At 42.2% G+C, this 26133-nt stretch overlaps 3 protein-coding genes across 4 annotated transcripts; 1 reads left to right on the top strand and 2 right to left on the bottom strand.

Annotated features, from left to right (window-relative positions):
* The first annotated feature begins 1368 nt into the window (after positions 1 to 1368).
* On the top strand, positions 1369 to 7644 carry poc5 (POC5 centriolar protein homolog (Chlamydomonas)). The gene is made up of 7 exons (XM_047590779.1): positions 1369 to 1494; positions 2576 to 2659; positions 3283 to 3439; positions 4089 to 4199; positions 4378 to 4577; positions 6936 to 7112; positions 7531 to 7644. The coding sequence occupies exons 1-7, from the start codon at positions 1432 to 1434 to the stop codon at positions 7642 to 7644; spliced, it is 906 nt and encodes a 301-aa protein (XP_047446735.1). The 5' UTR covers positions 1369 to 1431.
* Positions 7645 to 7652: 8 nt separating this feature from the next.
* ankdd1b (ankyrin repeat and death domain containing 1B) lies at positions 7653 to 15934 on the bottom strand. 2 transcript variants are annotated; one of them, XM_047590777.1, is made up of 16 exons: positions 15412 to 15934; positions 14919 to 15019; positions 14718 to 14816; positions 14473 to 14571; positions 14053 to 14157; positions 13876 to 13977; positions 13622 to 13720; positions 13256 to 13354; positions 13005 to 13103; positions 12748 to 12846; positions 12533 to 12631; positions 12273 to 12368; positions 11696 to 11897; positions 11405 to 11536; positions 11274 to 11306; positions 7653 to 8329 (listed from the first exon to the last, which is right to left on the bottom strand). In XM_047590777.1, exons 1-16 carry the CDS (start codon positions 15584 to 15586, stop codon positions 8112 to 8114), a joined length of 1857 nt encoding a protein of 618 aa, XP_047446733.1. In that variant the 5' UTR covers positions 15587 to 15934; the 3' UTR covers positions 7653 to 8111. The 2 variants fall into 2 exon arrangements, with proteins under 2 accessions (XP_047446733.1, XP_047446734.1); XM_047590778.1 differs by having other exon boundaries at positions 8202 to 8329; positions 11249 to 11306; positions 15412 to 15933.
* Positions 15935 to 16172: 238 nt separating this feature from the next.
* On the bottom strand, positions 16173 to 24330 carry polk (polymerase (DNA directed) kappa). The gene is made up of 14 exons (XM_047593131.1): positions 24013 to 24330; positions 23573 to 23692; positions 22761 to 22913; positions 22387 to 22518; positions 22163 to 22301; positions 21857 to 22081; positions 21194 to 21318; positions 20272 to 20438; positions 20106 to 20138; positions 19902 to 19998; positions 19080 to 19251; positions 17884 to 18921; positions 16805 to 16853; positions 16173 to 16692 (listed from the first exon to the last, which is right to left on the bottom strand). The coding sequence occupies exons 1-14, from the start codon at positions 24139 to 24141 to the stop codon at positions 16608 to 16610; spliced, it is 2664 nt and encodes an 887-aa protein (XP_047449087.1). The 5' UTR covers positions 24142 to 24330; the 3' UTR covers positions 16173 to 16607.
* Between the last annotated feature and the right edge of the window lie 1803 nt (positions 24331 to 26133).

The raw sequence follows: 26133 nt of genomic DNA, 5'->3' as shown, positions 1-26133 counted from the left end.
CCATTGCAAGGTCTTGGATACTCTAACGCAGCTGAGCTAAAATACCAGAGGGAAGAAAGTCAAATGGATTGTGATTATTGTCCTGGAACAGATTGAACAGGCTATGAGAGAAGAATGTGAACTGAATCCCATTTCAGCACACAAGCCCAGGTGCATTTATTTTGCTGAGAGGAAGGTGAAATTTACAAAAGGGATCTATAGAAGGGTTTCAGGCAGTAATACTGGCTTTAATCTAACTGCTATCAACAATATCTTACTACCTTTGTTTGCAACAAAAGAACAAGTACATTTTACAGAGGTCTATTTCTATCAGGGATTTGCATCTTAAAATGTGGTGTATACTATTGTTTATTTTGTCTTATGTGAGTTAAAAGAAAGATGTAATAGCTCCTGTATCCCTTTATTCCTGTTTGTTTTGTGGCAATTACCACAATATGTATTACATACGTTTGGGAGTTGGTAATTAAATTCAATCCAATTATTTACTCCCACATGGGACAATTAAAAAGATGCCATTTATAAAGACAAACTAAATAGCCACCTCATAAACCAGAGAAGACGATGCTGGACACAAAACCACATTAAGAGTTGGCTTCTATTTGTTGTGTTATTAAAGTGCTGCCAGAAGACAAAAATAGTATATTTGTCTGAAATGCCTGGCTTAGTATATATACAAGCAGAGAGGAAATTAGCAATATAAGATCAATGACACATTTTTTTTAAAAAAAAAAGTACAGAAGTAAAAACGGTGATGAACGCAACACCAAAAACCTTCAAAACATGTGAGTCATCTGCTCTGAAAAAGAAATGAGTAATCTGTGGGAATTATGGCTTCCTGTCATTCAACAGGAAACCTCCACTTCAAACAGAGCAGCAAGGATTATGTCAGGTGGTTCTGACTCAAATTCATAGCTGCAGACTTGTAATAAGATATGTGATGCATGTGTGTGCTGAGCGGTGTCTCTACCAGGTCTTACTTACATTTAGTATAATTTCTGTTTATCTAGAATATATATATATATGTGTGTGTGTGTACAGTATATATATATGATTTAAAACTTATCAGATTGAATCCTGACAGCTGTTTTAGAGAGGATTACTGCACTGTCACCAGTGTCACACAAACACTTCTTTTTGTCTCCTCTTTTTTTTATAAATTAAAGTCAGCCTGCTGGTCTTCTGACACTGCTGACAGGACACCTTCAGACACTGAGGTACTTTCAGCCAGGTGGTGAGGAAGCTCGTCCAACAGTGCCACATGCAGCTCTGAGAGGGACCATATGTCTCTCCTCTCTGCAGACCGGGACTGCCAAGTCGTTAGGCCTATCCCACACATATGTGTCTTAATACCATTATGCCTTCAAGTGGCTAAGGCATTGCTGCAGTCAGTTCGCAGGGTGAACCATCGTCTGTTCTGTATGACCGAGAGAAATGAGCACGGGGATGTTCACGGGGTGGTGGTATTCCCCAAGGACTTATACCTTTTTAAGACGGGTAAGTTTGCTTTCTTGTGACAATGAACTTAATCGGTTAGTCTCGGTGCGGTCTGGCTAATGAGGGAGCAAGGTCAAAAAACCACATTGCTTTTTGAATGGGGACACAGCTACCATTCCTAACAAGCAGAGCAACATCATTTGGTGTCATTTTAATGAAATTAATAAAACAATAAATCGATAAGGTACCCTGCTATACATTGATATATAGAATTTTTAAGTGGTTAGTCTTAAGTAATATTTAGTAAAAACTAAATGTGATGTATGTAAACCACAGAAAGAGATTTATCAGACCATAGTGTTTGAACTGCACTCAGAGTTTGGCGTCGTTCCGCTTATCGTTGTCATGGAAATAGTTTAACCAATCAGAGGCGACTTACGAAGAACCGCTGCGAATAGGAGCCAATCAGAGAGTCTGTTGTTGAAGAGTCCGTCTGTTTGAAACGGCGAAACAAGCACTTTCCAACCGACGACTTAACTTAGGAAACAGACCAGTGTAGTATCCTGTACAGATATTTAAAACAAGTAAGCGTTTCCAAAGAGGGTGAAGCACACTGTCCGTGTAGTTAAGTTTGCTTAAAAAGGTTTAGTTGGGAGTTCTGGTTCGCAGGAGCCAAAAGGGGAAGCACATGCTACGGTTTGTTAAAGCTTAAGCGTTAGCAGTGATTTAGAGTGTGAAGCTAATATTGTCTGTTTAACGATACCAGAAAACCACGATAAGATAGTAAAAGTAGTATGTGTGGTTATTCTCTTTTGTTATCTGCCTTAATTTAAATTTAAGATTTGAATATGTGTGTGTTCAGTTGCATCTACTCTACAAAAGAAGCCCTGAGGATGATATGCTGTAAAAATAGCTACACTTTATTCTTGACTACACATTTATATTTATAACCACTTTCATCCAGCTTATTGTGTTTAGTCCCACGTGTGCGCGTGTTTAATATGTTGGTGTAAGTTGAAATGCACATACTTTTTTTTCTGTCGCTCTTCTTTTCTGGACATAACGCCTTGATGTGGTGAGAACATGCTGTTTTATCGAACTAACACCATTTCTACTTCCCTACTGTATATTTCTTGTCTAGATGTCCTCAGATGAAGAAGAACCAAACAGCCCTGTTCTGCATAAACACTCGGACCAAGGTAGCTCTGCTTCCTCTGACCTTCAGGTGTGAAACACACACACACACACACACACACACACACACACACAATATACACCAATCAGCCACAACATTAAAACCATTTATGAACGTGGCATTTATGTGGCTGTTACTTTACCTGCCACCACCTTAAAATCGGTGCATACCAAGTACACCCCCATGGCAACAGCATATGTTCCCCAGCTAAGCTATGCACCAGGCCACCTATGTGTTGTATAAAAACAAACAAACAAACAAAAAAACGAGACCAATCAGACCAGGCCTCCTCCTTCCATTGATCAGTGGTCCAGTTTAGATTTACCCATTGTAGATGGATTCAACAGTGGAGAGGGGTCAGCATGGGCACTCTGACACGAGACAAACTGAGATGTGGTCGGGCGCCTTTCTACAGCCGGTGCCCAAATATAACCCCTGATGGGTGCCATGATAATAGGATAATCACTGATTATGACCAGGTACATAATGCTCTGTTATACTCATGGCTGACTAAAATGTTATCACAGCCAATAGGAACAATGGCAACAGAAATAAACAATGAACCAGATACAAAAAAAATACTTAAGTGGCTTTATTTTTTATTTATTTTTTTTTTTGCACTCCTTGTTTTTTGTTTGTTTACTGGTCAACAGGATGAGTATGAGGAGCTACTCCGTTACGCTGTTATCACCCCTAAGGCTGAGACAGTCTCCAGTGTTCGATCGAAGCAACTGAGCACCTCACGTTTGTCTGCAGAGGGTCGTCATTCCCAGGGTAAGGATCACGGCAAGTCACAGCACCTAAGATCAGGTATGTTGGATTTGTCCTGTTTTCGGGGCATGTTCATACACACACATTTCGCTAAGCTTTTCTGACAGTAGCTCAACATGAGCCCCTCCAGACACTGCCCCCATCAAATGATCAGCTGTCATAAAGGATTAAGCATCACAACTTGACAAAAATGTAGAGTCTTTTTATCAGCTTTATATTTACAGCTAGTAAAGCAGTCTAACAGACTGGATATCAGTCCGTCACATTTTACCCCCTATCTCTTTCTTCTGCGATACCCACATCTTAAAGAGTCCATCAGTCCCCCTCCCCAGCTGCAGCTCTCTTTGGAGGTTTAGTGCTTTAACTGTCATGGAGCCGTGCACAGGGATGTAGAAAGTAGACAGGCCGATTGGTAATGATCTCCTGGCGCTCTGCCAGTGCTGCTCTTTAGAGTGCAGGCTTTCTCTTCCCCCTGCAGAATTTAATTAAGATATTGACAAGAATTCTTGGACGAGGAGTCTTGCTCCTCTTATTCAGCACTCTTGCGTTTTCTGTTCTTAAACTGTCCTTTGTTTTATGAGTTTTTCAAGCTTTATTTTTTTTACCGTAACACTGATTTTTAAGTCAGCAAAATTTTCATCTGTCTTTAGTATTGTGCCTCACTCTTTATCTCTCTTGCTCCTATCAGATCCTGCTGCTGAAGATGGGAGGCATTCTAGCAGAAGTGTGAGATCACCACCCACCTCCCCCCCTTTAATAGTTGAGCCATCCACACACTCACACTCAAGAGCCTATCGTGGTAAACTGATTTACAAATATATACATGTATATTTTAATTGTTAATTATAGTGTTAATTACTGTTAATTTCTGTTTTGGAATATCAAATAAGCTTAGAAATACCCAGGCCTTGAGATTGCAATGTTATTTTATCTTCTCATTGATATTCTCCCTGTCTGCTTTATTTTTTGTCCTCCAGCTGAAAAGATGGCAAGTCAGTCATCTAGCAGGATGTCACTGCTCTCACACACTGCCCCGGAAAGGTTACAGGTGACGTCTGAGAGGTCTAGGCCAAACACCCCAGATCCCCTTGAGTTTGCTATGACAGAGATGTTTATTTCAGAGAAGAACATAAACAAGATGGAGAACATTCTGGACACGTGGAGCAATAACCTGAAGGTTAGTCTGTATCTTTATTCTGTAGAACCTTCCATCCCCTGACAGTAAATTAATACATCCTATTTTCCATCTGCTGTATACTGCTGACTGAATGATGGCAATTTCAGTATTCTCTTGTCAAAGCATTAGGTACACTAGTGGACACAAATGCAGTTCAAATATTAGTCCTGAATTAAACATCTCTTGGGATTTTTTACTATATAACTATTTTGGAGGATGTAGTTTATAGTGCTGTTAATTAAACTTGATTGAATGAATGAGGACTAAATGCAGAAAATACTGACTAGGCAGTTGTGAGGATGAGATTGGAGATCATAACAGAAATGTGTTTGAGCCTGAGGAGGGCTTTTGTAAAGGGATGACAGGTCTACTCTTCATGGAACCGTTGACCTTTTAATTGTGTCTCCCAGTGGAGTGATTCTTGAGGAGATGAGTGGCTCCATGTGGGTGTCCATCCTGCCCTTTTCTTTTGATGTTGTAAAGCTCATTCATTGAGAGAAGATGACATCCAGTCACCTGCTAAGTTGCTCCGATGCAAGAGTGGAGTTTGACCTCACAAATGCAGTAGAAAACCACACTGTAAGAAAGGATGATGAGACTTCTTCAATGCTCTTGAATGATGGAATTAGTTGTTATTGAGCCTTTTGCTGCAGGCAGGAGGAACATCTTGAGTTTTGCCTCCCAAATAACCCTAACAGGTTAATGTTTGTGATTGTAGGCTGCGCGTTTGCTTATTTAACAATTTATAGTACATCCTTAAAATGTAACTACACATGAGACGTGTAAATCAAATCCTAGGCAGAAGCCATTTATGGTAGGAAGCCAACACTTTATGTTGAGGCATAAATCCGGCCTAAGTTGGGGTAAATTCTTACATGTCTCAAGAAATGGACTCCACAAGATATGACTTGAGGTTTGCAAGTTGCTTATACACTGCCTGGCCAAAAACAAAGTCACCACCAAAAGAATATAACATTTTGTTGGACCACCTTGAGCTTTGATTACAATATGCAAGGTCACAAGATTTATTTCCATCCAGTGTTGCATTCAAGATCTTGTATTGGTGATGGGAGAGTCTGACCACTACTCAAAGCCTTCTCCGGCACATCCCAAAGATTCTCAGTGGGGTTCAGGTCTGGACTCTGTGGTGGCCAATCCGTCTAAACATGCTGCTATACATGCAATATTCATACTGGTCACTTTAAATATCCTTGATTGCACTACTACCTCTCATCTCATCTTATTTTATTCTTAAATTCTATTTTTTATTTTAACTTGTTATTCTATTTTATATTTCCTATTCTATATTTATATTATTTATATATCTCAGGTCTGTACATTTATACCAAGAGCTGCTGAACAGAATTTCGTTGTGCCTTGCATAATGACAATAAAGATTCTTGATTGATTGATTCTTGATTGATGTGTGAAAAAGACGTCTCATGCTCCCTGAACCACTCAATTTGAGCCACATGAATTCTGACACTACATGTTGGAATATGCCCGTGCCATCGGGGAAGAAAAAAATCAGTTGATGGAATAACCTGGTCATTCAGTATATTCAGGTAGTCAGCTGACCTCTTTCTTTGGGCATAATGTTGCTGAACCAAGACCTGAGCAACTGCAGCAACCCCAGATCACAGCGCTGCCCCCACAGGCTGGTACAGTAGACACTAGGCATGATGTGTATATCACTTCTTCTGCCTCTCTTCTTACCCTGATGCCCCATCACTCTGGAACAGGGTCAATCTGACCACATCTCATCAGATCACATGACCTTATTCCATTGCTTCAGAGTCCAATTCTTATGCTTTATGCTCCCTAACAAATTAAAGCCTTTTGTCCTGGTTAGTCTCACTGATTAGTGATTTTCTTAAGGCTACACAGCTGCTCAGTCCCAATCCCTTGAGTTCCATTCACATTGTATATGTGCAAATGCTCTATGATGGTTCCCCACTATCCTTCCGGTTTTTAATATTGCGATGGACAGTTCTTAACCCAATTTGAGTAGTTTCTGTTTCAATCTCCTTAGATATTTCTCTGCTTGATACATGACACTGATTTGAACCTACTCAGACAGACTAACATCTTTTCCACCATTATGGGATGAGTCTTTCGACATGCAGTAATTATCCAATACGAGGCTTGTACCTACTGTATTTGCTTAGTCAAATCCAGGTGGCGCCTTTTTTTTTTTTTTTTTTTTTTGGCCAGGCAGTGTATTTTCCACTTCCGCTGATTTCTGGCACCTCATTTGTGTAATTAAAAAATAACTAAAGAAATTCATGCAGATGCCCAGATGATATTTACTGAAGTCGTGTAACACTGAAGCTGCCTTACCTTCTGTTTCTGAATTAGTCGAATGTTCTGACCGAGCTACGGAAGTGGAAGTTTGCCTTCATGGAGCAGCACAAGCTGGAGATGATGAAAGAGAGGGAGAGGCATGCAGCCCAGACAGCTGGCCTGAAGTCTGAACTAGGGAGCCTGAAAGAGCTCCTACACACCTATGAGATTTCCAACCAGAGAAAAGATGAGGTGACTACGTGTGCATTTATTCATTTTTCATTTTTTCACTTGATACGTGTCTGGATATAGATTTCATGTCCAATAGGCCTGAAACGAACAGATACTTCTATTATCTATTTAATTTATTTTATTTGATTGTCTAATGGTTTGGTTAGTAAAACATAATGCCAATATATTATAGCTAAATACAGTTGAAGTTGATGTAGGAATAACAATGGTAATAAATGTCTTAAAGATCCTTAAACCAGCAATTGACTTAAATAATTGTAAGTTGCCAACTGTTTGATTGATTAATGCTGATTTCCAATCATTTCCATTTTTGTGAAATTTGAAGGACTGGGCGGCAGCATTGCTACTCATGTTCATCCTCTCTATTTTGGCTACTTGCACATTCTCTCTCTCTCAAATATATGCGATCCTTTCTCAGGTGATCACAAACCTTAGTCATGTGTTGGACAAACAAAAAGAAAAGCTTGAAACGATGAGGGCCTTTACACAATGGAGGCTCCAGCTCACTGAGGCCAAAGAAGAGGTACACTGATGTCACTGTGGTGTCTCCCAAACGTTCAAAACCTTTTATTTTCTGTGGTGTTTAACGAATCGCTGTAATCCCACCCCCTTCCTGACGTTGTCAGATTAAGTGGGATTTGTGCTCTGTCTGAACTCTTGGGTAGGTTGGATGGGATGTCCGCTATTTAAGGCATTTCTTTTTAGATCTATAACCCAAAACCTTTGTGCTAGTTCAGTGTCTCCATCGTGTATGAACTTCTTTCTGCACCCTGAACATATCTCACAAAATATCTTCTCTTTCATACGTGACATTTGGTCAATGCACTTAAGCAGAATCTGTTCCATTATGTGCCTTCTAACAGCAGCAACCCATTTATGCCGTTTCTTAAAACCAGACTTTTTAACTGCATGCCTCATATTTTCGTCTAAACCATGACAGAATGTGCACGGCGAGAGAAAAATAAACAGCAGCTGCGCAAAAGTGAATTATAGTTGTAATTATTTCCTTGTGAATATCGTCACGGTGTCGCGGTTGTCCCCGCCAGGCTCATGCTGCTCAAGTTGCGCGGCAGCACTACAATTTGCAGCTGAAGAGGAAGGTGCTGCTGGGCTGGTACTCTCTGATCCAGAAACACTGGAAGGTGAAGGTGGAGCGGGCTTGCCGTTCAAAGGCCGAGGAGGTCTGCACCCGCCTGTCCACGGAGTATGAAGCCAAGCTGTCAGAGGTAAATGCGTAGTTAGTTAGTTACAAATGACACTAAACCTGTAAAATGTTTTATAATTATTTCTAAATCGCATTGAATTCCATTTCTATTAGTCTATTGTATACAAGCAAATTTAATCGTAGAGTTAATTTGTAAATTAGAGTTAGAGATGTGTATATATGTTTGGTTTAAGGTTGACTAATTCTTCCATCCACCCTCTGCTCCTTGTCTCCCAGCACTGCCAGGCTATAGAGAAGGCTCAGGCAGAGATTCAGCGGCTTCGATTGGAGCGGGAGCAGTATGAGGAGTCTATGAAGAAAGCCTTCATGAGGGGTGTTTGTGCTCTCAATATGGAAGCCCTCAACATGTTCCAGCCTACGGAGGGACGACCAGAACAGCCCCCACTCCGCGATCAGCACGGTCTGTAACAGAATGAGCCTACAGACAACACTACTCCCCCGTCTCAAGCTGCTACAACGTTAGAATACGTATTATCATGTTCACCACAAGCCCCACGACTACATATACTGTATAGACCTCTGCTCTATACAATGCACCATAATTGCATTGTTAGCCTTGCCTCTGTTCTGTATTGATTCAACGCAGCTATTGAGACTGAGGCCGAGAGGAAAAAGGAAACAGAAACGCCTCATCTCCAATGGAGTGCAGGCGTGTGCTATTGACATTTTTGTGGATTTATGAATGAGAGGAGTGGATGGGGTCGTTGTACTTTTAACTCATTCACGGACTCACTTAACAGAGTGATGAATCAGTAGCGCGCTGCTTGGCAACCTTGACGTGTCACTAAGTGAATGGCTGGTATGGGTCATCGCCCCTTTGCAGCATTTATTTCCGTTATTTAGTCGGATGGTTATGGACCATTACTGGATGTAGAAGCAGGCAAACATAACTAACATTAACAGAGAACGGACAATGTTTTTCTCTGTGGGAATAACCGTTGCCATCAGTGTCGAGCAGTAATTGGCTTTTTCCCATCATGCTTTGAGCAGCTGTAATTGAAAGGTATGTTGAACATGACAGTCTTCTGTTAAAAATCACAATTACCTTGCTTTGCTGCAATTTTTTTTATTAACGGGGGCGGTATAAAGTTCAGTGATAAACAAACTGTGACTGCCTCATAATAAAAGTCAGTTAAATGCTTTAAATGTGAAGTAGCAGCTCTACAAAGTTGTCTTTAACTATGACAAAGTTGAAGTGAAAATGTATTCTGCCGGAGTCTGATCCTCTACACATTTTTCTCTTTCTGCAGATCCCCTGCCTCCCCAGGCTGAGGCCAGGCCCGCGTCATTGACTCAGCTTCAACCTTATCCCATCTCTTCCACGCGGTACAGTCCAGTCCACTTTGATCACCCAGACCCTCCCCAGAGCGAAGCAGATGATCTGGTAGAGTTACTGACAAAATCCTATCAAATCATACTAGTTTCTTCTCAAATCTCTCCCTGGATCAGTTAGTTTATCAGTCTTTCATTTAAAAAATCCCTAAATTAGAATGATATGATTGTAATAGTTTTGTATTTACAGAATTTTTTTTTAAGTGTAGTATGTTTAGTTATCGAATTTTGCCTTTTACATTCAATTTATGTCGATACAACTAAAACAAAAAACTAAAACAGGAGTATTTGTACTGCAGTGTTAAATGTACATTTTTTTTAATGTCTCCTGTTTTTATTTTACTAAGAATCACTTCCTCTGAATTCATTTTCCTGACTTCTTTCTTTCCTTAGATGGGCTCTGGTGCCCCCATGTCCCAGGAAGAAGTACTTGCTCCCACTACAGTGGTGCACGGCTCACTCCCACTTGGGGGCATTTCAAGTTCCCAAAAACAGGTTGGCATTAGACAAATTGGTTTATGGATTCAGACACAAGGGTCTTTAAAATAATGAAGATATCCACTTTCACTGCAGCTATGTCCAAATAAGTATAGTATTTATCTTGATAAATGAATAATGTATACACAGAATGTCTTCATTTTTTAAAGACTTAGTCTAAATTGAATCAAGAGTTTCTTCCCTGTCTGTCTCTGCTAAGCCAAATCTAAATTAATTTCAGGTCAGCGGTCGTATCATCACGGCAAGTCAACAAAAACCCTCAAAGACCGTAACGGCTCGCATCACTGCTCGCTCTGACGTCAGCAAGGCTGCGCGCGGCAACCTCCAGGTGATGGGGGTGACTCCACCCATGAGCTCTGTGGTAGTTGAACGGCATCATCCTGTCACACAGGTGCATCTGCGCTATTTCTCTAAAGTATTTCTGTCTCCGTGTCGTTATCATACACTGTGAGAAATTAAACGTTCCTCTGCTCCTCCTGCACTCTTGCAGCTCACCGTCGGACAGGCCACGGCTGCTAAGTTTCCTCGTTCCTCACAACAGAGCCACACCTCCACCGGAGGAAAAGGTTCCTCCAGAGCACACACCAGCACGTGTCACGTGCACTCCATCAAAGTGGTCGACTGATCGCACGCGCATCTCACAGAAACTTCTTTCAAGCTCACCTGGGCTAGATTTAAGCTTTAACACATTCTCTGCAACAGTTATGGGACTAGTTGTGTTGGTATTTAATTGGTCTCTTATTCAGATTGGTACTCGTCCCTGAGCAATAGTTTTTATTTTATTAAGCAATGCATAGACAAGTGTTTGTTTTTAATTATTGCTGACTGAATGGAGTTTAGAAATGCAAAATAGACATTTATTTCCTATGAAGGTTTGACTTTAAATTATGCACTGGTGACACTGTGCACTAATGTGTACAATCACATACTGTATATATGTGTATTGATCCATCCAGCACCACGGGTTGTTCACTAAAACAAAGCCATACAATGTTGTTTTTTTTTTTTTTTAAATAAATTATTTCACCGCAGACTTTTTGTTCAGCTCAGTAGTTGACCGTGACGTAGCCGTTTTGCTAACCCTCATGAAATGCTGCAGCTCTTACTGCTGGAACTCTCCGCCTCCATCCGAATCTTATCTGGAAGACAAATGAACATTTTACGCAGTAAAACTCTGGCGCGCACGGGCGGGCGGGCGGCACGGTGTGTCTGTTAAAGTGATTCTAACAGAATGTACCTGCGGCTTTCCTGTTCCCTGTGAGCATGAGGCCCTGGTAGAGTTCTTTAGCGGGATTCCTCTGCGCCAGCTCTTCCCCGTGGAGCCAGATAAGCAGCATCCTGTTCCCGTGCTCCTGGTAGCTGCGCTGACCTGTGCACAAGCAAACACAACTGAACAGTGAGGAAAGCAGTTCAGCTAGTAAAAATTAGCGTTACTTAAAGGACATTACTTCATAACCCCAGTTCATGGATTTGAGAGGTTTATGTTCTAGTATTCAGCCTGTCCTTTTCCATGTGTGAGTCGTAGCACCTGTCCACTGCTCCTCGATGGCAGACACCTGCTCCGTGGTGAAGTCCCAGTGTTCCGCCAGTCTTTTCCAGGCTCCTTCTTTCAGGAGCTCGTAGGCCAGGCGCCAGGCCATCGCACGCAGCGGCTTGGTCTCGTAGCGGTGGTCGAGTTTAAACGTCAGCGGATGCTCGCTGTGAACGCTCTCATTAAGCTCGGGGTTTGCCTGAAAGGGCAATTAAATCATGTCAGCAGACTCATAAAGGCCACAGGCCCCAGAGAACAACGGGGCATAGGAAGAGATTATTGGCGAGACGGTAACGCACATGATTAGCAAAATGAATGCCGGAGTTAAACATTCTGAAAATCAATATCGGAATGGAATCGGACGTATCTTTAATTAAATTGATGGTAAATTGGCTGTCAGATGCCTTCTATTCTGTACGGCGGATCCTTTAATAGCATTAGAGGGGATTCACCTAATGGAAAGTGACGCTGGGAAATGAATCATTCTTGATGAATGTAATTATTGATCTCAAAGCCTCGAGAATGGATTATAGCACGCATGAAACTCATAAGAGGTACGCGCATCATTTCTCACCTTTTTCCAGGCGTAGTATCTTTCTGCTTTGATGATCATGTCCACAATAATCACCTCGTTCGCTCTGGCCGCGACGCCCAGTGCCGTCTTACCCTGCTGCTCCAAAAAGGAAATGCACAAATTGAAACAGAACTGCAAAGAAATCACATTTTTACATTTTTAATGCGGCGTGGTGCTGTTACGGGTTCAAATAATCACGTGTGTGTTTTTATTTTTTTTGTTGCCGTTGACCTAAAGTCTGAAATTGTGTGAGTTCTTACTCTGTCCCTGATTGTTAGATCCAGCCCGGTTTTGAGAAGCATTTCCACGACATCGATTCTGGCGAGCTCTGCAGCGAGATGCACAGCAGTCTGGGACCTCTAACAATTGTAGGAAAGCACGTTACAACGCAGTGGACATTTACCTAGTTTGATGCCGTTTATATATACACGTTCTCTGACAGCTTATTTTATCGCGTCGGGGGCGGTGATCGTACCTTATCTGTGACGTTTATGTTGCAGCCCGCCTGCAGGAGAGAATGGATGACGGGGATGTGACTGTTCTTCACTGCCAGGTGAAGAGGTGCGTCTAGATCCTGAGAGTAAAAACACAGCATCACTTACCAAGAGGCTGACAAGCGCACCGTTAGATTAGAAGAAGAAAATTGTGAAATTGATCGAGGGCAGATGACGTGCATTGCCAGGAACTTTACTGAAGGAATGTGCTGCTGCCCCCTAGCCTGCGTTTGCTTACCTGATTTTGAAAGTCGGGATCGGCTTTGTACTCTAAGAGGAGCTGCACAAGACTCGTTTCTCCTCGTTTTGAAACTGGATGGAGAGCACTGCATCTGGCCTGCGGGGGACAGTGAATTTTACATCCGACATATTTCAAAGCTGACCTAAGGATTAACCTGATAAAACGTGCTACGGCATAGTATCATTAACAGCAGGGAACTAGAGCGGGAACGCAATTATTGGAGTCACTACAGTGTCTTGTAATTGTACATGTGTGAGGATGTTGGGGTCGCAGCCGGCCTCCAGCAGGGTCAGCAGACATTCTTCCTGTGCGTTGTCTGCAGCCTGGTACAAAGCTGTCTCACCCTCCTGCAACACAGAAGGTCCATCAGTAAAAAAAAAAAAAAAAATCTGAGGTAAAGCACGTTTTAAATTGAACAAAACTATTGCATTTCAGAAATTTACAGTTTACACTGAGGGAACTTATTACAAGACAGTGGTTTAAACGTGGTTTATGCTCATTAATGTGGGGCAGCATGGTGACCAGCTCATGTTTGATACATCTCAATTAATCCAAAGCGGAGCCACTGAGCCCACCGTGACAGAGAGGATGTTTATTAAACTGATCGTTGCTACCGTATTGACTTCGTCCCGAGTATCGAACTTCTGCAGCAGCAGTTGGACGGCGTCCAAGTGGCCGTTCCTCACAGCTAAGTGCAGGGGCGTGTCTCCTCTCTGGCAGAAGGGAAGGAGGGACACGACTGGCTTCAAAGAGTGTTTGACTTTGAGCTTTCTCGCAAATGACGCACATAAACGTGCTGTCGGGCACGTGCCAGCATAAATATATTATAAATAGTTGCAAGCACACACACACACACACACACTCCTACCTTGTTGGGCTTCATGGTGGCCATGTTGTATGGGTCTATCAGCATCTCCAACATGTCAACGCAGCCGTGCTCTGCCGCCAGTGTAAATGCCCGGTGCCCTGACTGAAACACGAGAACTGAGGAACACATTTGCTTTATGTCCGTTAGAGAAAACACACGGTCGGTTTAGTAACCTACCTGGTCTTCTTTGTCTAGTTCTTTCATCTGCAGGTCGTTAACAATATACTCTACAATGTCAGTGTGGTTGTTGATTGCGGCACAATGCATGATGTTCAGTCCTTCCTGAGGTAGAAAAAAAGTGGTTCACGATCAAGGAAACATTCACATATATATTTTCTTCTGCTGGGGTCCGGAGAGAACCCACGCAGACACGGGGAGAACATGCAAACTCCACGCAGAAAGGCCCCTTTCGGCCCGTGGATTCGAACCTAGAACCTTCCAGCTGTGAGGGGGATTTGAGATTTGTAACAAAATGTGCATTTAAAATGTTACCATCCAAGATTAAGAAATCAGTCAACATGCCTGAGGAAGAACGGGTTTCCTTGACATGTCGTGCAAACCAGGTAGAAGTTCGAAGCAGCAGAAGTGTTATTTTACCTCGTTCTCAACCTTCTGTTCGGCGCCGGCCTGCACTAATAATTTCAGGATGTCCAAACTGCCAAACCAGGCAGCCAAATGAATGGGTGTCACGCCGTACTGCCAGACACAGAGCACATAATGGAAAGTTGCGCTTACTTAAACTATTATGTGGGGTATTGTCTTTGGCTCGTGTCTCGAGACGCAGACACTTCCCACAGACACACAAACACACACACACACACCACTCCCCCCCTCCCCTCTACCTTGTCCTTTTGGTCCACTTTGACCCTGCGCTGTAGCAGAAGCTGAACAGCCTCCTTGTTTTTGCCGGCCACTGCATAGTGAAGGGCAGTCCTGTTGTGCTGAGGCGAACGACACGATCAGTGTATTATTTCACGTATTTAGTGAAGGGTTCTTCAAACGAAGTGTGACAACGTGTGGATATTTTGTCTCGTTAGACCCACCACGTTCTTTGCATTGGCGTTCAACCCTTTTCCAAGAGTCTTCATGGTCTCTACATCGTTCCTCTTGGCTGCTTCCATAAACTGCTTCTCTGCCTCAAGCACTGCTCAACACAGTGGACGGGAAGGTTATACACACACACACACACACACACACATGCAACCATTTACAGTTTATATCATGTAACATATATATATATATATATATGTGCTAGGCTTAACACACAACAAGATTATGTAAAAACCCTCAGCAGCACCTGAGATAAGTGTGCACCTCCTGACTTTATTTTAACTTATACACACACCCATATAGCAAATACACTCACAGCAAATACAGAGTTTCCGTAGGAAACTGTCATGCAACACGCTGAACAGCTAATAATTAACAGTATCGGAGACTTGCTCTAACAATTGCCTTCACCGCGTTCTGTCTTTTCCCCGTTGTGTCCCACAGTGTACTGGTATTCCCCATTTTCCCACGTTGCCGCATACTCACACATCTCTTTGTCGTCAAAGCTGTTGTCCGTCTCTTTGTCCGAGTTCTTGTTTAGCACAAAGTCAGTAAAACCCCTGACCGTCTCCGGCCTCATCCACTTCCGAGGGTCTAGATTCTCCCTCTTAGGGCGATGCTTCTCGATCATCTTCCTCAAAGCCAACGCTCTTCTTTCCATTTGGAGGCTGTTTTCCAGTGGCCTCTTTGTGTGACCAAGGCGGGCTGGGTTTAATAAATAGTGAGAAAAAAACACACAGGAAGACAAAACAAACGCTTTTTTTTGCCCAGCTTTAGCCCGTCCTGGTCTTCAAATATCACACAGCGAGACTTGGAATGAAAGTGTGCTCCTGTATCTCGGTGCCGCGGGGCTGATCCTTGTTTGCTTTACCAGCTCACGCCCTAGACGGGCCCGCCAGTAATGACACACTTCACTTGTGTTATGTGGCTGGTAGCTGGCTTAACTACAGCTTTGTCTCGCACTGAATAATAGAATAACATGAGGATATTACAATATGCACTTCTTAACTTTAATTTCTATGAACACTCCTCAATGTTTACTAAAGATTATCATAAACCACCTGTGGTGGTTTAACTTGCTCGTCCAGGGAAGATAAGTTACACATCTTTTTCTTTTTTTTCTAGCCTCTGGTCACAAACCTTTTCTAAACTAGTCTGATATTGCGCTTCTGCAGTGAACAACTTATTTCAACTCTGCTTTGTGGAGAATGGATGTGTGTTAATAATAAGTAAAAATGTACAAGTGACAGAATAGAAATTTATTGCAACAGTTCATGTGACAGAATCTTCTTACCTTCATTATAAAAGCAATAAAGTGTCATCACTGACACAATAAATACAACTGGAAATAAAATAATTTAATAGACACCAATTTAAAACTATCCTGTACGAAAACAACTTCATCTTCTATTTAGCACATGTTATATATTAGGCTTAGGTTACATTCATTCACTTACTTGGTACCAAAAATATGTCATCATCATTTTCTTTATAGCTTTGAAAAAAGAGAAATATAGCATAATAGTGCAAGTTTTGGCTCCTTATCTCAGCAATCTAGATTTTTGTGCAGAAACGGTCAATATGGCTTTGTGTGCAAACACCGTGAGGGCTGTGCTGCAGGGTCCATAGCAGGAAAGAGGAGGAGGAAAACCCTCTGAGTCCACGCAGACGACGGCGGGCGACTATGACCTGAAGAACTTGTCGATGGTGTTGCAGCGACCGAGGCTTTTGGGCTTTTTAGAAGGAGGAGAGGAAGGCGGGTCCCGTCTGAATCGCGAAATGAGAACGAGCAGAAAAACATCGGCGGGAATGAATTTAAATTAAAAAGCAAAGACACATTTTGCGAAGAAGAAATCTGCAAACAAGCAGCCTCACCCACCTTTTGCTTTTCCCTTTGCTTGCTTGCCTTGGCAGGTGATGTCCCCTGTCTGCAAACACAAACATACGCTTCATTGTTATCTCTACACTGAAGGAAAGAGAGAGAAGAAAAAAAAAACATCCATTGAGGAGACGCACACAATTGCTGCAGCTCTACAGGGACACAAAGAGTGCAATTTCTGAGGCAGGCTTGTTTAAGAGGAAACCGGGGTGCACTTCATTGTAGGAAATGAATAGGTGAGAAAGTGATTTCGCCGTTTCCAAGGCCCGGGGGCAAAAGGAGCCCCATGGGGTGAAATGAGATGTCTTTTCTCGGTCTGAATCAATACGAACTTCTTGCGCAATGTCGCTGTCGGTAAATAACGAGGTCGTAGGCCAGCGACGCCTTCAGGAATACGCATTCCTGCCGCTGACTCGGAAGATGTCATAGACATCACTGACGGGATGGTCAGGAGGACAAGTGGGTCTCACGCAACAACAAGGAAACAATAGCACACGTGACTTGTACACTACACAGAGAACAGGTCAAAATACTAGAGTGGATGTTTTTTATAATGGCACTTAATGATGTAAAAGGGATTTCATATTGTGACAGACTAAAAAAAGAGAGACGCTGTTAGAGTAGTTGGTTAATATAATGGAGCATTTAGCAGTTTTTCTTTTGTCTCATTGATTCTCACTTTGGGGGTTTCATGTCTGTGTTGTTTAAATAATCTTGAGAAAAACTGAGACCAAAACCAGGTCAGAAACAAATATAATAATATATACACACGCCAATCAGTGTGTGTTGTAGCTATGAGGTGCTGGTGTCTGGTCTGGTCTAGGTAACATCGACATTAATGCCAGGTCCAAATGTTTCCCAACTCAACACTGTTGTCACAGGATGTTATTTACCAGTCAGTGGTTTTAATGTTGTGGCTGATCGGTGTACATATTGCTCTATAACTGTTGGATGAGTAAATAGGAAACTACGAAAATAAGTTTGAACTTACATGGTAGCGACTTTCCACAGCTCTCTAGTGATTAGTAATACAACGATACAACCACACACACATTCATCTCAGAGACGCACTCGCTCACCTGTGGTCTTGTTGTTTTTAACCGGAGACGGGTTTGTGGAGGACGGCGTCCGTCCCTCCAGCTGATGTAAGACCTCCTGGTTCAGGCAGAGGTCGACGTGGCGGTTGAAGACGGCGAGGTCGTCCGTGTCCTGGGTCAGCTGACATATCGGGCAGACGAGGACGGGGCCGCTGCTGTCGCACTTCGACCCGGCCTGTTGGGGGGAAGTATCTGGTTTGTTGTTGTCGCCATTAATCAACAGGACCCTCTGAACAGACTCGTTCTTTACACTGCGCTGGGCTTCCTGGGGACGAGCTCTGTTCGACTCTTCGCCGCGTTCCGGTTCTTCTCTTTCTCGCTTTTCCTCTGCCGCTCCGCGTTCTTTACGGTCGTCCAAATCTGAGTCCGAGTCCGACACTGCGCTCCGCTTCGGTTTTCTGGAGGCATCGCTGAGACAATCGTCTATGTGCCTGTTGAAGACGTTTAGGTCGGTCGTGTCCACCTGCCTGAAACACACGGGACACGTGAGGGTGTCTGACTGTGTCCCACCACAGCCCGAGGTGGATGCGTGGGCCTGTGCGGGAGAAATAAAGACGTTTTCCGGAAGATCTGAGGTTGCACGGTCGTTCTTGTTTGGTTTTACTGACGACTCTTCGTCCTCTTTAGGACGAGTGTCTGTAGTCGTAACTGTAGGACTGTTTTCCTCACGTTCTTCCTTCTGCGGGCTCTCTCTCTCCGCCTGCAGTTGCAGCCTTTTGGCATAAGCCCTTTGGAAGAAAGACTGCTGGGGTTCCTCACCAGCCTGGTTCCTCTCTAACTGCCTCTGCTTACTCCGCCAAGGAACGTCCTCCTGCCTCTGGCACTTGTCCGCCGCCGGCGGAGGACACAAACTTGGCTGATTTTTAAAGGGGTGACCGGCCAACTGCTCCTTTTCGAGGTTTTGAGGCGTTACTTGAGAGGAACCAGCAGGATCCGTCTTGCCCGGTTGAAGGAAGCCAATGATGCTCTTCTGCAGGGGCTTTTTATCATCCGAAGCGACGAAGGCAGAAATCCGAACACCTGCAAGCACAAAAAAAAACACATTATGTGGCGAAAAGTTGAAAATGACTGTGAATGTGTTATTATTTCCACATGCAGTGTGTGTCACAGATCATTTAGACTGATTTCAAGCTAGTTATATTAATTGATATGTCAGTTATATTGCTATATCTAATTACCCATGAGCCTCAGCCTGAGTGGCTGGGGGCTTTCATTTTCTATTTCCGTTTTCAGCAGGTCCTTAGCAACCGCAAAGATCTCATCCACTGTGGCAACAGCGTACGGCAGCGTCAGGGCTCTGGTTTTCACCTCGAAGTTCACGTTCTTGAGCTTCAGGGTTACGGTTTTACCCTTCGGGAGGAGAATTAGGAAAAGATGAAGTTTCCATTAGGAAAAACATTCAAGGACATTTCTGTCTGCTTCACGACATCCTCCTAATTACTGGCGCAATCAATGGCACTGTATGGAAGGGCTGTAAATAGAAGGGAGATGGAAGTCTCTTTCTTATCGGTGATTGATTTGTCAGAACGCATTTCGTGAGTTTTCATAGTAATGTGATCATCTCCCAGGGAGATACTTCAAAGGCTGATAGTAGCCCCCCCGCTGTCTCTTTAATGGCCTTCCATTTCCTCCAGCTATCAAGGCCACATCAGGACCCGGGCGGGGGGGTGATGACTGTGCCGAGCCGCCCAGTCCTTTACTCCATCGATTCAGAAGGAATGGACAGGTTAAGGTAACTGTGTGAGGTTCGGTTTGGAGCCGGGCTGATTCGTGGAAGACCAAAAACGAGATGGGGCTGTGACCATTTTCTCTTCACCTGTATGGCTATGAAATGGGAGTTCTGGTCAAACACATCCCCGGCGCCTGTTCTTTTTGAGTATCATGAGACGATCGCGTTGTTTTTACTCAACAACAGCAGTTATAAAAGGTGCTAACCTGGACGAATGTGCACAAGTGTGTTTGTATTAAAAAAAATAAATAAAGCAAAACTCATTTAGTACCTTCAGTTCTTCCCTCTTCATGTCTTCTGCTAAGTCTTCACAGATCTCCTTGCAAAGAGACAGCTGCTCCTCAGGTTTGCTCAGCTCTTTAAATGTCCTGTTAATGTAACGCATAAAAAGAGTAGGATACAGATGAGTCAAAAGGACGGACTCTAAATAAACTAAATTAATCATGTCCGTGTTTATTCATTTCAACAAGCAGACCTTTCTGTGCTCATGCTTTTTCTTTCTTCGTGCCTGTGTGGAAGCAGAGAAAACAAATATTATCTCCTCTGTCTGAATAAGGTCATTTTTATTTATTTATCTATTTTTTATTTTTATTTTTTATCAGTCAAGTTTTTCTGAATTTTATCAAACAAACAGAAGCTACCTTGGTATAAATGTGGAGCCCAGGCCCAGAGAAACCTGCATGAAATGATGCCAGGACGTCTCAGAGAACAACAACGACAGCAGCGCCATCTGCTGGCCGAGATGGAGACAGCTGCTGATGCCCAGAGCGTTCAGCATCTTCTCGCTCACCTTCCCTATGCCACAAACCTGGAGGAATCATTACACAGCTTTACCTTTAAGACAGAATTTCTTTCAACCATCTTTCCCACACCTGTAGCACATATATTAAAACACATGAATAGGTTCTATCATCTTTGCAGGGCTGGATGTTCATGGTAATTTAAGGAATGCCAACATTTCCAAGCAAAAAAAAATGGCAAGGAAAATATGAAACACGCAAGTATATGTGTAAGACACAGAGAATTACTGAGAAATACTGTACGATGGGTCGAAAAAATAAAACTCAGTGAACCAATGTCAACATTTAACATTCAGCTGTTGAATGTCATTCACATTCTGGACAAATAAAACTCAGAGATCAACAAGAAATCTGAAGGTTGAGCTGATCGGACTGATTTTAGCAACATCTTGTTTTTCCAACAGCTACTGGCTCCAAAAACCGAAGGTCATGATTAAGAACTAAACATGAATATTTTATTTTATCAGTCCGATATGATAAAATATTTAGCTGGCAGACTGATGGTGTTATGGGACTCTCACTCTACTGCAGAAACTCAGCAACAAAGATTTTTTTTTATTTATGTCACCTCATCAAAAAAGGGTCATTTACGTTAGTGAGTGCTGACATGATCGGCTTCAATGAGAAGCTGCTACCTGAAGGTTTTCTACAGCGACGTATATATAACGAGAGACGCATTAATTGTCCACAGCTACATCACTTTTGCAGTAGTCCCACTGTAGAGGCCTATGACTATTACACAGAAAACTGACGTGTACTGTACTTTGCGAACTGGAAGATTCTGGATGAAGTCCATGACAGCCTCTCTGGTGGAGGGCAGTCGGTATTGGCCGTTGGGCTTGTTCTTGTCACTGCACACTTTGGCGAGCATCATGTTCGGAGCGATTCCTAGAAAAGTGGAGAGCAGATTTTTTTTTAATTTTATTTTCAAAGTACAGGAGTGGTGGAGATATGCTTCAATTCTCCTGGAGAACGAAAATAGCAAAATGCTCAATGATAGCAATAAACTATGGCTATTTTCAGACAGTGCAGGCGAAAGGCTTAAATATTTTTTCTTTAATTGACTGAGTGATCAGCACAAATCACAGGGAGTCTAATCTCTTTAATTCAGATTTGGGCCCAAATACATTGTATTTGGTTCTAAATCAGATACAGAACAGATTTTTCACGGCCGCATAGGAAAACATCTGTCACTATTCAACAACATGAAAATTTAAATAATCTGTCTCCAAATGCTTGCCCTCATTATTGATCACAAATTCACTGCTTTCTATTGAAACCTGTGACGCTAAAAAAAATGGATGTGAGCAAGAAACGGAAATTGAGCACAAAGCCTTACAATATGAACATAGCTTCTACTAAGCTATTAGCATTTCACTATAATACAATTACAGTGAAATCAACAACATACACACTTCTTCCTTACCTGCACTGGCAGTCAGCATGGTCTTCTGCTCAATGCGGAAGCGCATCTCTCTCACAGCCTCCTCAACAGACGTCCCGAACACCTCGAACGCACCGCCGGCAGCAGCACTAACGCCTCCAGAGTCCGGCAGGCAGGGAGAGGAGCTCGGGCTGTCCTCAAACAGGACTGGAGAGAGGTCCTTCGTCTCTGGCGCCACCTCCTGAGGAATCTCAGTCGGCTCTACTTCTGTACAGAAAGACAGTGATTACGTACAATCAGCAGACGGTTTCCTGACTCACGAAACGTCCTTATGTAATAACCCCGTGCCTGTGGTGCGGAAGCGGTGTGTGCGTGAGGACTCTGGCCAGTGCTGCCTCTGCTCCAGGTGATCTGTAAAATCTAAATAGGCTTCGTCCAGGCTCATCGGCTGGAAGTGAGGGTCATAGTCTGCGAAAATCTCCCGGACCTAAAAAATAAAGAGATACAGATTCACAAATATCTGCTCATCCTAGAAAGAGGTTTGTTTGCGTCTCCTTTGGCCCAACTCTCACCTCGTCGCTCACAGCTCTGTATTTGTCAAAGTTAGTTGGAACGATGACTAAGTTGGGGCAGAGCCTCTTTCCAATGAATCCAGGCATCGCAGCTCGGACACCATATTTCCTGGCATGGTAGTTAGACGTTGACTGAAAAATTAGAGAAAAGAAGAGGGATGCATGATATTTATGAATACATTTATAATGGAAATTATACTTGTGGTTAATAATTAAGTATAACTGTTGAAATCATATTTTTTTTTTAAAAAAAAGCTATTATTGCTGCTTGCTTGTGTGTAAATATGAGCACACTGAACACGGTCTGTTTCTACATGTATTACTTTTAGCAAATGCATAAGAAATTTCTTCTATAACATAATATTTTAACCCACCAGCATACTCATGGATCCCACTGCCATGGGCTTGTCCTTCAGCTCAGGACAGTCTCTCATCTCCACAGCGGCGTAGAAAGCGTCCATGTCCACGTGCACAATCACGCGGCTCAGATCGCGACTCCTCTCCAGCGACGCGGCCATCCTGTCCACCTGCAGCAGAGGTTCGACACATAAGCAGCATAAGGACTGAGAAGTGTTTTCATGATGCTCATCACGCTGCTGCACCCACAGTGTAAGAAGAAGCACTAGCGGAGGCCCTTTCTTAACGTCAGCATATCTTAGCACTGCTGCTCATTTTCCTCCATGGCTAAAGGAACACCTGTCTGTATCTCAAGAATTTTATTTACTGACTTTATTCGTCACGTCATTCTATGAAATATTTGTTTTTCTTTAGATAGATACTTTATTGTCTTTCACACCATGAAAAAAAGTAAAAGAACAAGATGCTGTACTCAGAGCTCGGGAGTAAGTACATAATTAAAGTAAATTATTATTGATCTAATAAAATAAATGATTCATTTAAATGTAATAAAACCTATGATGATGTGTTTATTCACCAGTTCAACTTTAGTTACTTAACTTAGATTTGATACAGCAACTTTAAATATATCTGTTTTATATTTTCTGTTTTAAATTATTTTTACTCTTCTTATTTCTATTCTCTATGTAACTCTGTTTTGAAACTAACCTGCCACTGTAACACCTCATTTTCGATTTAATAAAGTCTTGTTTTATCTCTTGAAAGTCCGCCTCAGCACTTGGAAAACACCCAAAAAACTTTGATCGGGTAAGTCCATACTGCATCTCACCTGGACTTGTGCTTTCTTTAATTGCTGCTCTGTGATCTGTGCCTTTTGTTGCATCATTTTCTCGATGCGCTGGTTGACCTGCTGCTCTCTCTTCAGCTCATTCTCGTAAAACTTAGATCCCTGCAACAGAAAAGGAAAGTACAGTGAAGAGTTATACCAATTCTACCACGGCTATAATGAATGCTACGACAGCAGATATCTTTAGGGGCTGCATGTCACTGCACAGGGGATATTGGACACAAAGGAGTGTAAAATACAATCTGTAAAAGAAGAAGTCACACTTCCAGTGTAGCTTGATTCATACTCCTCCACACATCCTTTATTTCTCATTTTTGCTGATTAGACAGATGATTCAGATCTTCTCACAGACCATTTGTGAAGAAAGCTAAACTAAACAAGCTAAACAAAACTGAAAGTGTTTTAGAGGTGCGACTGTTCACCTTCGATGCCTCCATGATGATCTTGTTGATCTTGTCCCTGTCCAGACCCTCCATACCAGCCTTGTTGTCATTGAGAGCCATCCTGGAGAGGAAGCCCTCTTCCCTGGTGGATGCGACCCCATTGTCCATCCTACTGAATGGGAACTTGGTAAGAAAACAGTCGTTTGTTGTAAAGTCGAATGATATAAGTCTAAAATGTCCCTAATCGCCGCCGTAAAGTGACAATCTCACTGAAACGGTCTCGCTCGGCCGTCATGTCTGTACATGTTTTGAAAATAGCGACGGCTACAGTTTTGGCGGTACTTCCGGGTTTAGACGTCATGATAGAAAGGGGCGGAGGGTCAAACCGGCACTTGATAATGATAATTTTTATTTTTTTATACATTACCCTAAACGGTGTTTTTGGAAGACTGGACTATGTGATTGGGTTCAATGAACATTAGATTCATGTGTTGTCCAAATTATACAAATTACTCCAGAACCATCGTGGGAAAATGCCGTACAAGAAGTGCCACAAAATTCAAGTTATCGCCAAAATAAAATCCGCATTTCCGGTGTTGGTCTTTGCAAACCACTTACCTTGCTCATGAACCTTTTTTTGCGTAATTTCAGACTCATATTACAAACCATTTGTCGTGCGATACCGTGACCTAGTTCGGTGTCAAATACAGTTACGATTACGCACGTATGAAACAGTATATGCTTTTAGTTTGATGCAAACCTGTTCAGCTTCCTGTGTAACTGTAAATCTGTCTAGCTTGTCTCTCTCGCTCTCTCTACGCAGTAAAAACCTCCAGGTCTGAGCGATGAAGCCATTGGTGAAAGTGCAAAAAATCGCAGTTTATCGAGTGGCCGCCCCATAGAAATCCATGTTAAAAAGCCCAACTTTACAGCACTATTAATCATGTTTACAGCCTGGTTCAAAAACGTTGTTGGTCTCAGTTGTTTATTTCTATTCATGACAACTGTACGGGGGGAGAATTTATTTCTAACTCATTCATTTATTTTTTTAATAAACGTTTAAAATTCCTCATAATTAAGGGGGTTCCCGCTTTGAATGACATTATATGTTAGTAGTTTGTGTTAGACGGAAATGTAAATTAAGATCGAGGAATCAAAATGTGAATATTTGTAATAATATTCCGTACACATTCTGTACATATAACACATTATTTTACATGTCTATTTGTCTGTATAAAATTCAGGTGATCCACATGTTCTGCATGAGATGAAGAACTGGAAAACTGAACACTTTGAAAGTCATCACTCCAAGCCCAGATGCGTTAACCTTAGTGTTGATGCTTTGATGATTTTGACTTTAATTTGCCATTTTCTTCTAATAATTATTTTAAAAAATATATATTTGCTTGCAATAGAATTCATCAAATGTGACCCAAAACTTGTAACAGAACTCTAATATATATATACTGCGGAGATGACTGTGGACTTTAGGAAGAGACCCCCATCCACTCCTCCTCTTACCATCCTAAACAGGGCCGTCTGATATTATCACTGATATTCGTGAAGGAAATGTTTGTTAATAAATATTTATTAATTCAACTATAAGAATCGTAATGAAGCGCCCAGATGAGCGCACAACAACCACATACAGTGACATCACGATGGGTTTGTCCATAGTATATACAGTATATGGGAGGTGATAGAAACACAGTAAAATAGTGATGTGCGGATCGATACAGAAACACCGATCCTGCTGTAAAATTATCTCTCCAATGTAAATATCGATTTACATTGATACTTTTGATACTGTGGTCATGTATCAATAATAGAAACACAGTGAAAGTAACTGAACTAGCGGCACTGAGTTGTGGCAACATAACAAACCATGTGAAACACCTCAGGTTAACCCACAACACAGAATACGAGGCATTTATGATGAGGCAGACAGAAGAGGTGAGCGCAGTGTCAGAGTAAAGATGCAAGTTTTCATTTTGATAACAGTTCTCAGTAATCAAACAATAATTCACTTTAGTAAAATGTTGGTCTTATTACTTTACTTTTTTAGTGAATAGTGTATGACCGTGTCCTCTCATAAAAGTCCTAATCAGAGAGGACAGATGGTTTGAGAAAGAAGTAAAGGAATCCATTTATGTCAAATTG

This window comes from Mugil cephalus, chromosome 8 (assembly GCF_022458985.1).
Source record: "Mugil cephalus isolate CIBA_MC_2020 chromosome 8, CIBA_Mcephalus_1.1, whole genome shotgun sequence".
NCBI classification, from domain to species: Eukaryota; Metazoa; Chordata; class Actinopteri; order Mugiliformes; family Mugilidae; genus Mugil; species Mugil cephalus.
The sequence above is the reverse complement of the archived record's forward strand: the minus strand, read 5'-3'. Positions and strand labels throughout refer to the sequence as shown.

Excerpts from the sequence above, each read along its gene's own strand:
- ankdd1b (XM_047590777.1), bottom strand. The coding sequence starts at position 15,586 with ATGGAAAGAAGAGCGTTGGCTTTGAGGAAGATGATCGAGAAGCATCGC. Across the intron at positions 15,020-15,411 it reads CTTTGACGACAAAGAGATGT|TGCTTGAGGCAGAGAAGCAG; the intron begins GTGAGTATGCGG and ends TGTGTTGAGCAG. Across the intron at positions 13,104-13,255 it reads ACCCCAACATCCTCACACAT|GCCAGATGCAGTGCTCTCCA; the intron begins GTACAATTACAA and ends TGTCCCCCGCAG.
- polk (XM_047593131.1), bottom strand. The coding sequence starts at position 24,141 with ATGGACAATGGGGTCGCATCCACCAGGGAAGAGGGCTTCCTCTCCAGG. Across the intron at positions 22,302-22,386 it reads ACAGAGCTGTGAGCGACGAG|GTCCGGGAGATTTTCGCAGA; the intron begins GTGAGAGTTGGG and ends TTTATTTTTTAG. Across the intron at positions 18,922-19,079 it reads ACTCAGGCTGAGGCTCATGG|GTGTTCGGATTTCTGCCTTC; the intron begins GTAATTAGATAT and ends TTGTGCTTGCAG.
- poc5 (XM_047590779.1), top strand. The coding sequence starts at position 1,432 with ATGAGCACGGGGATGTTCACGGGGTGGTGGTATTCCCCAAGGACTTAT. Across the intron at positions 4,200-4,377 it reads ACACTCAAGAGCCTATCGTG|CTGAAAAGATGGCAAGTCAG; the intron begins GTAAACTGATTT and ends TTTGTCCTCCAG. Across the intron at positions 4,578-6,935 it reads CGTGGAGCAATAACCTGAAG|TCGAATGTTCTGACCGAGCT; the intron begins GTTAGTCTGTAT and ends TTTCTGAATTAG.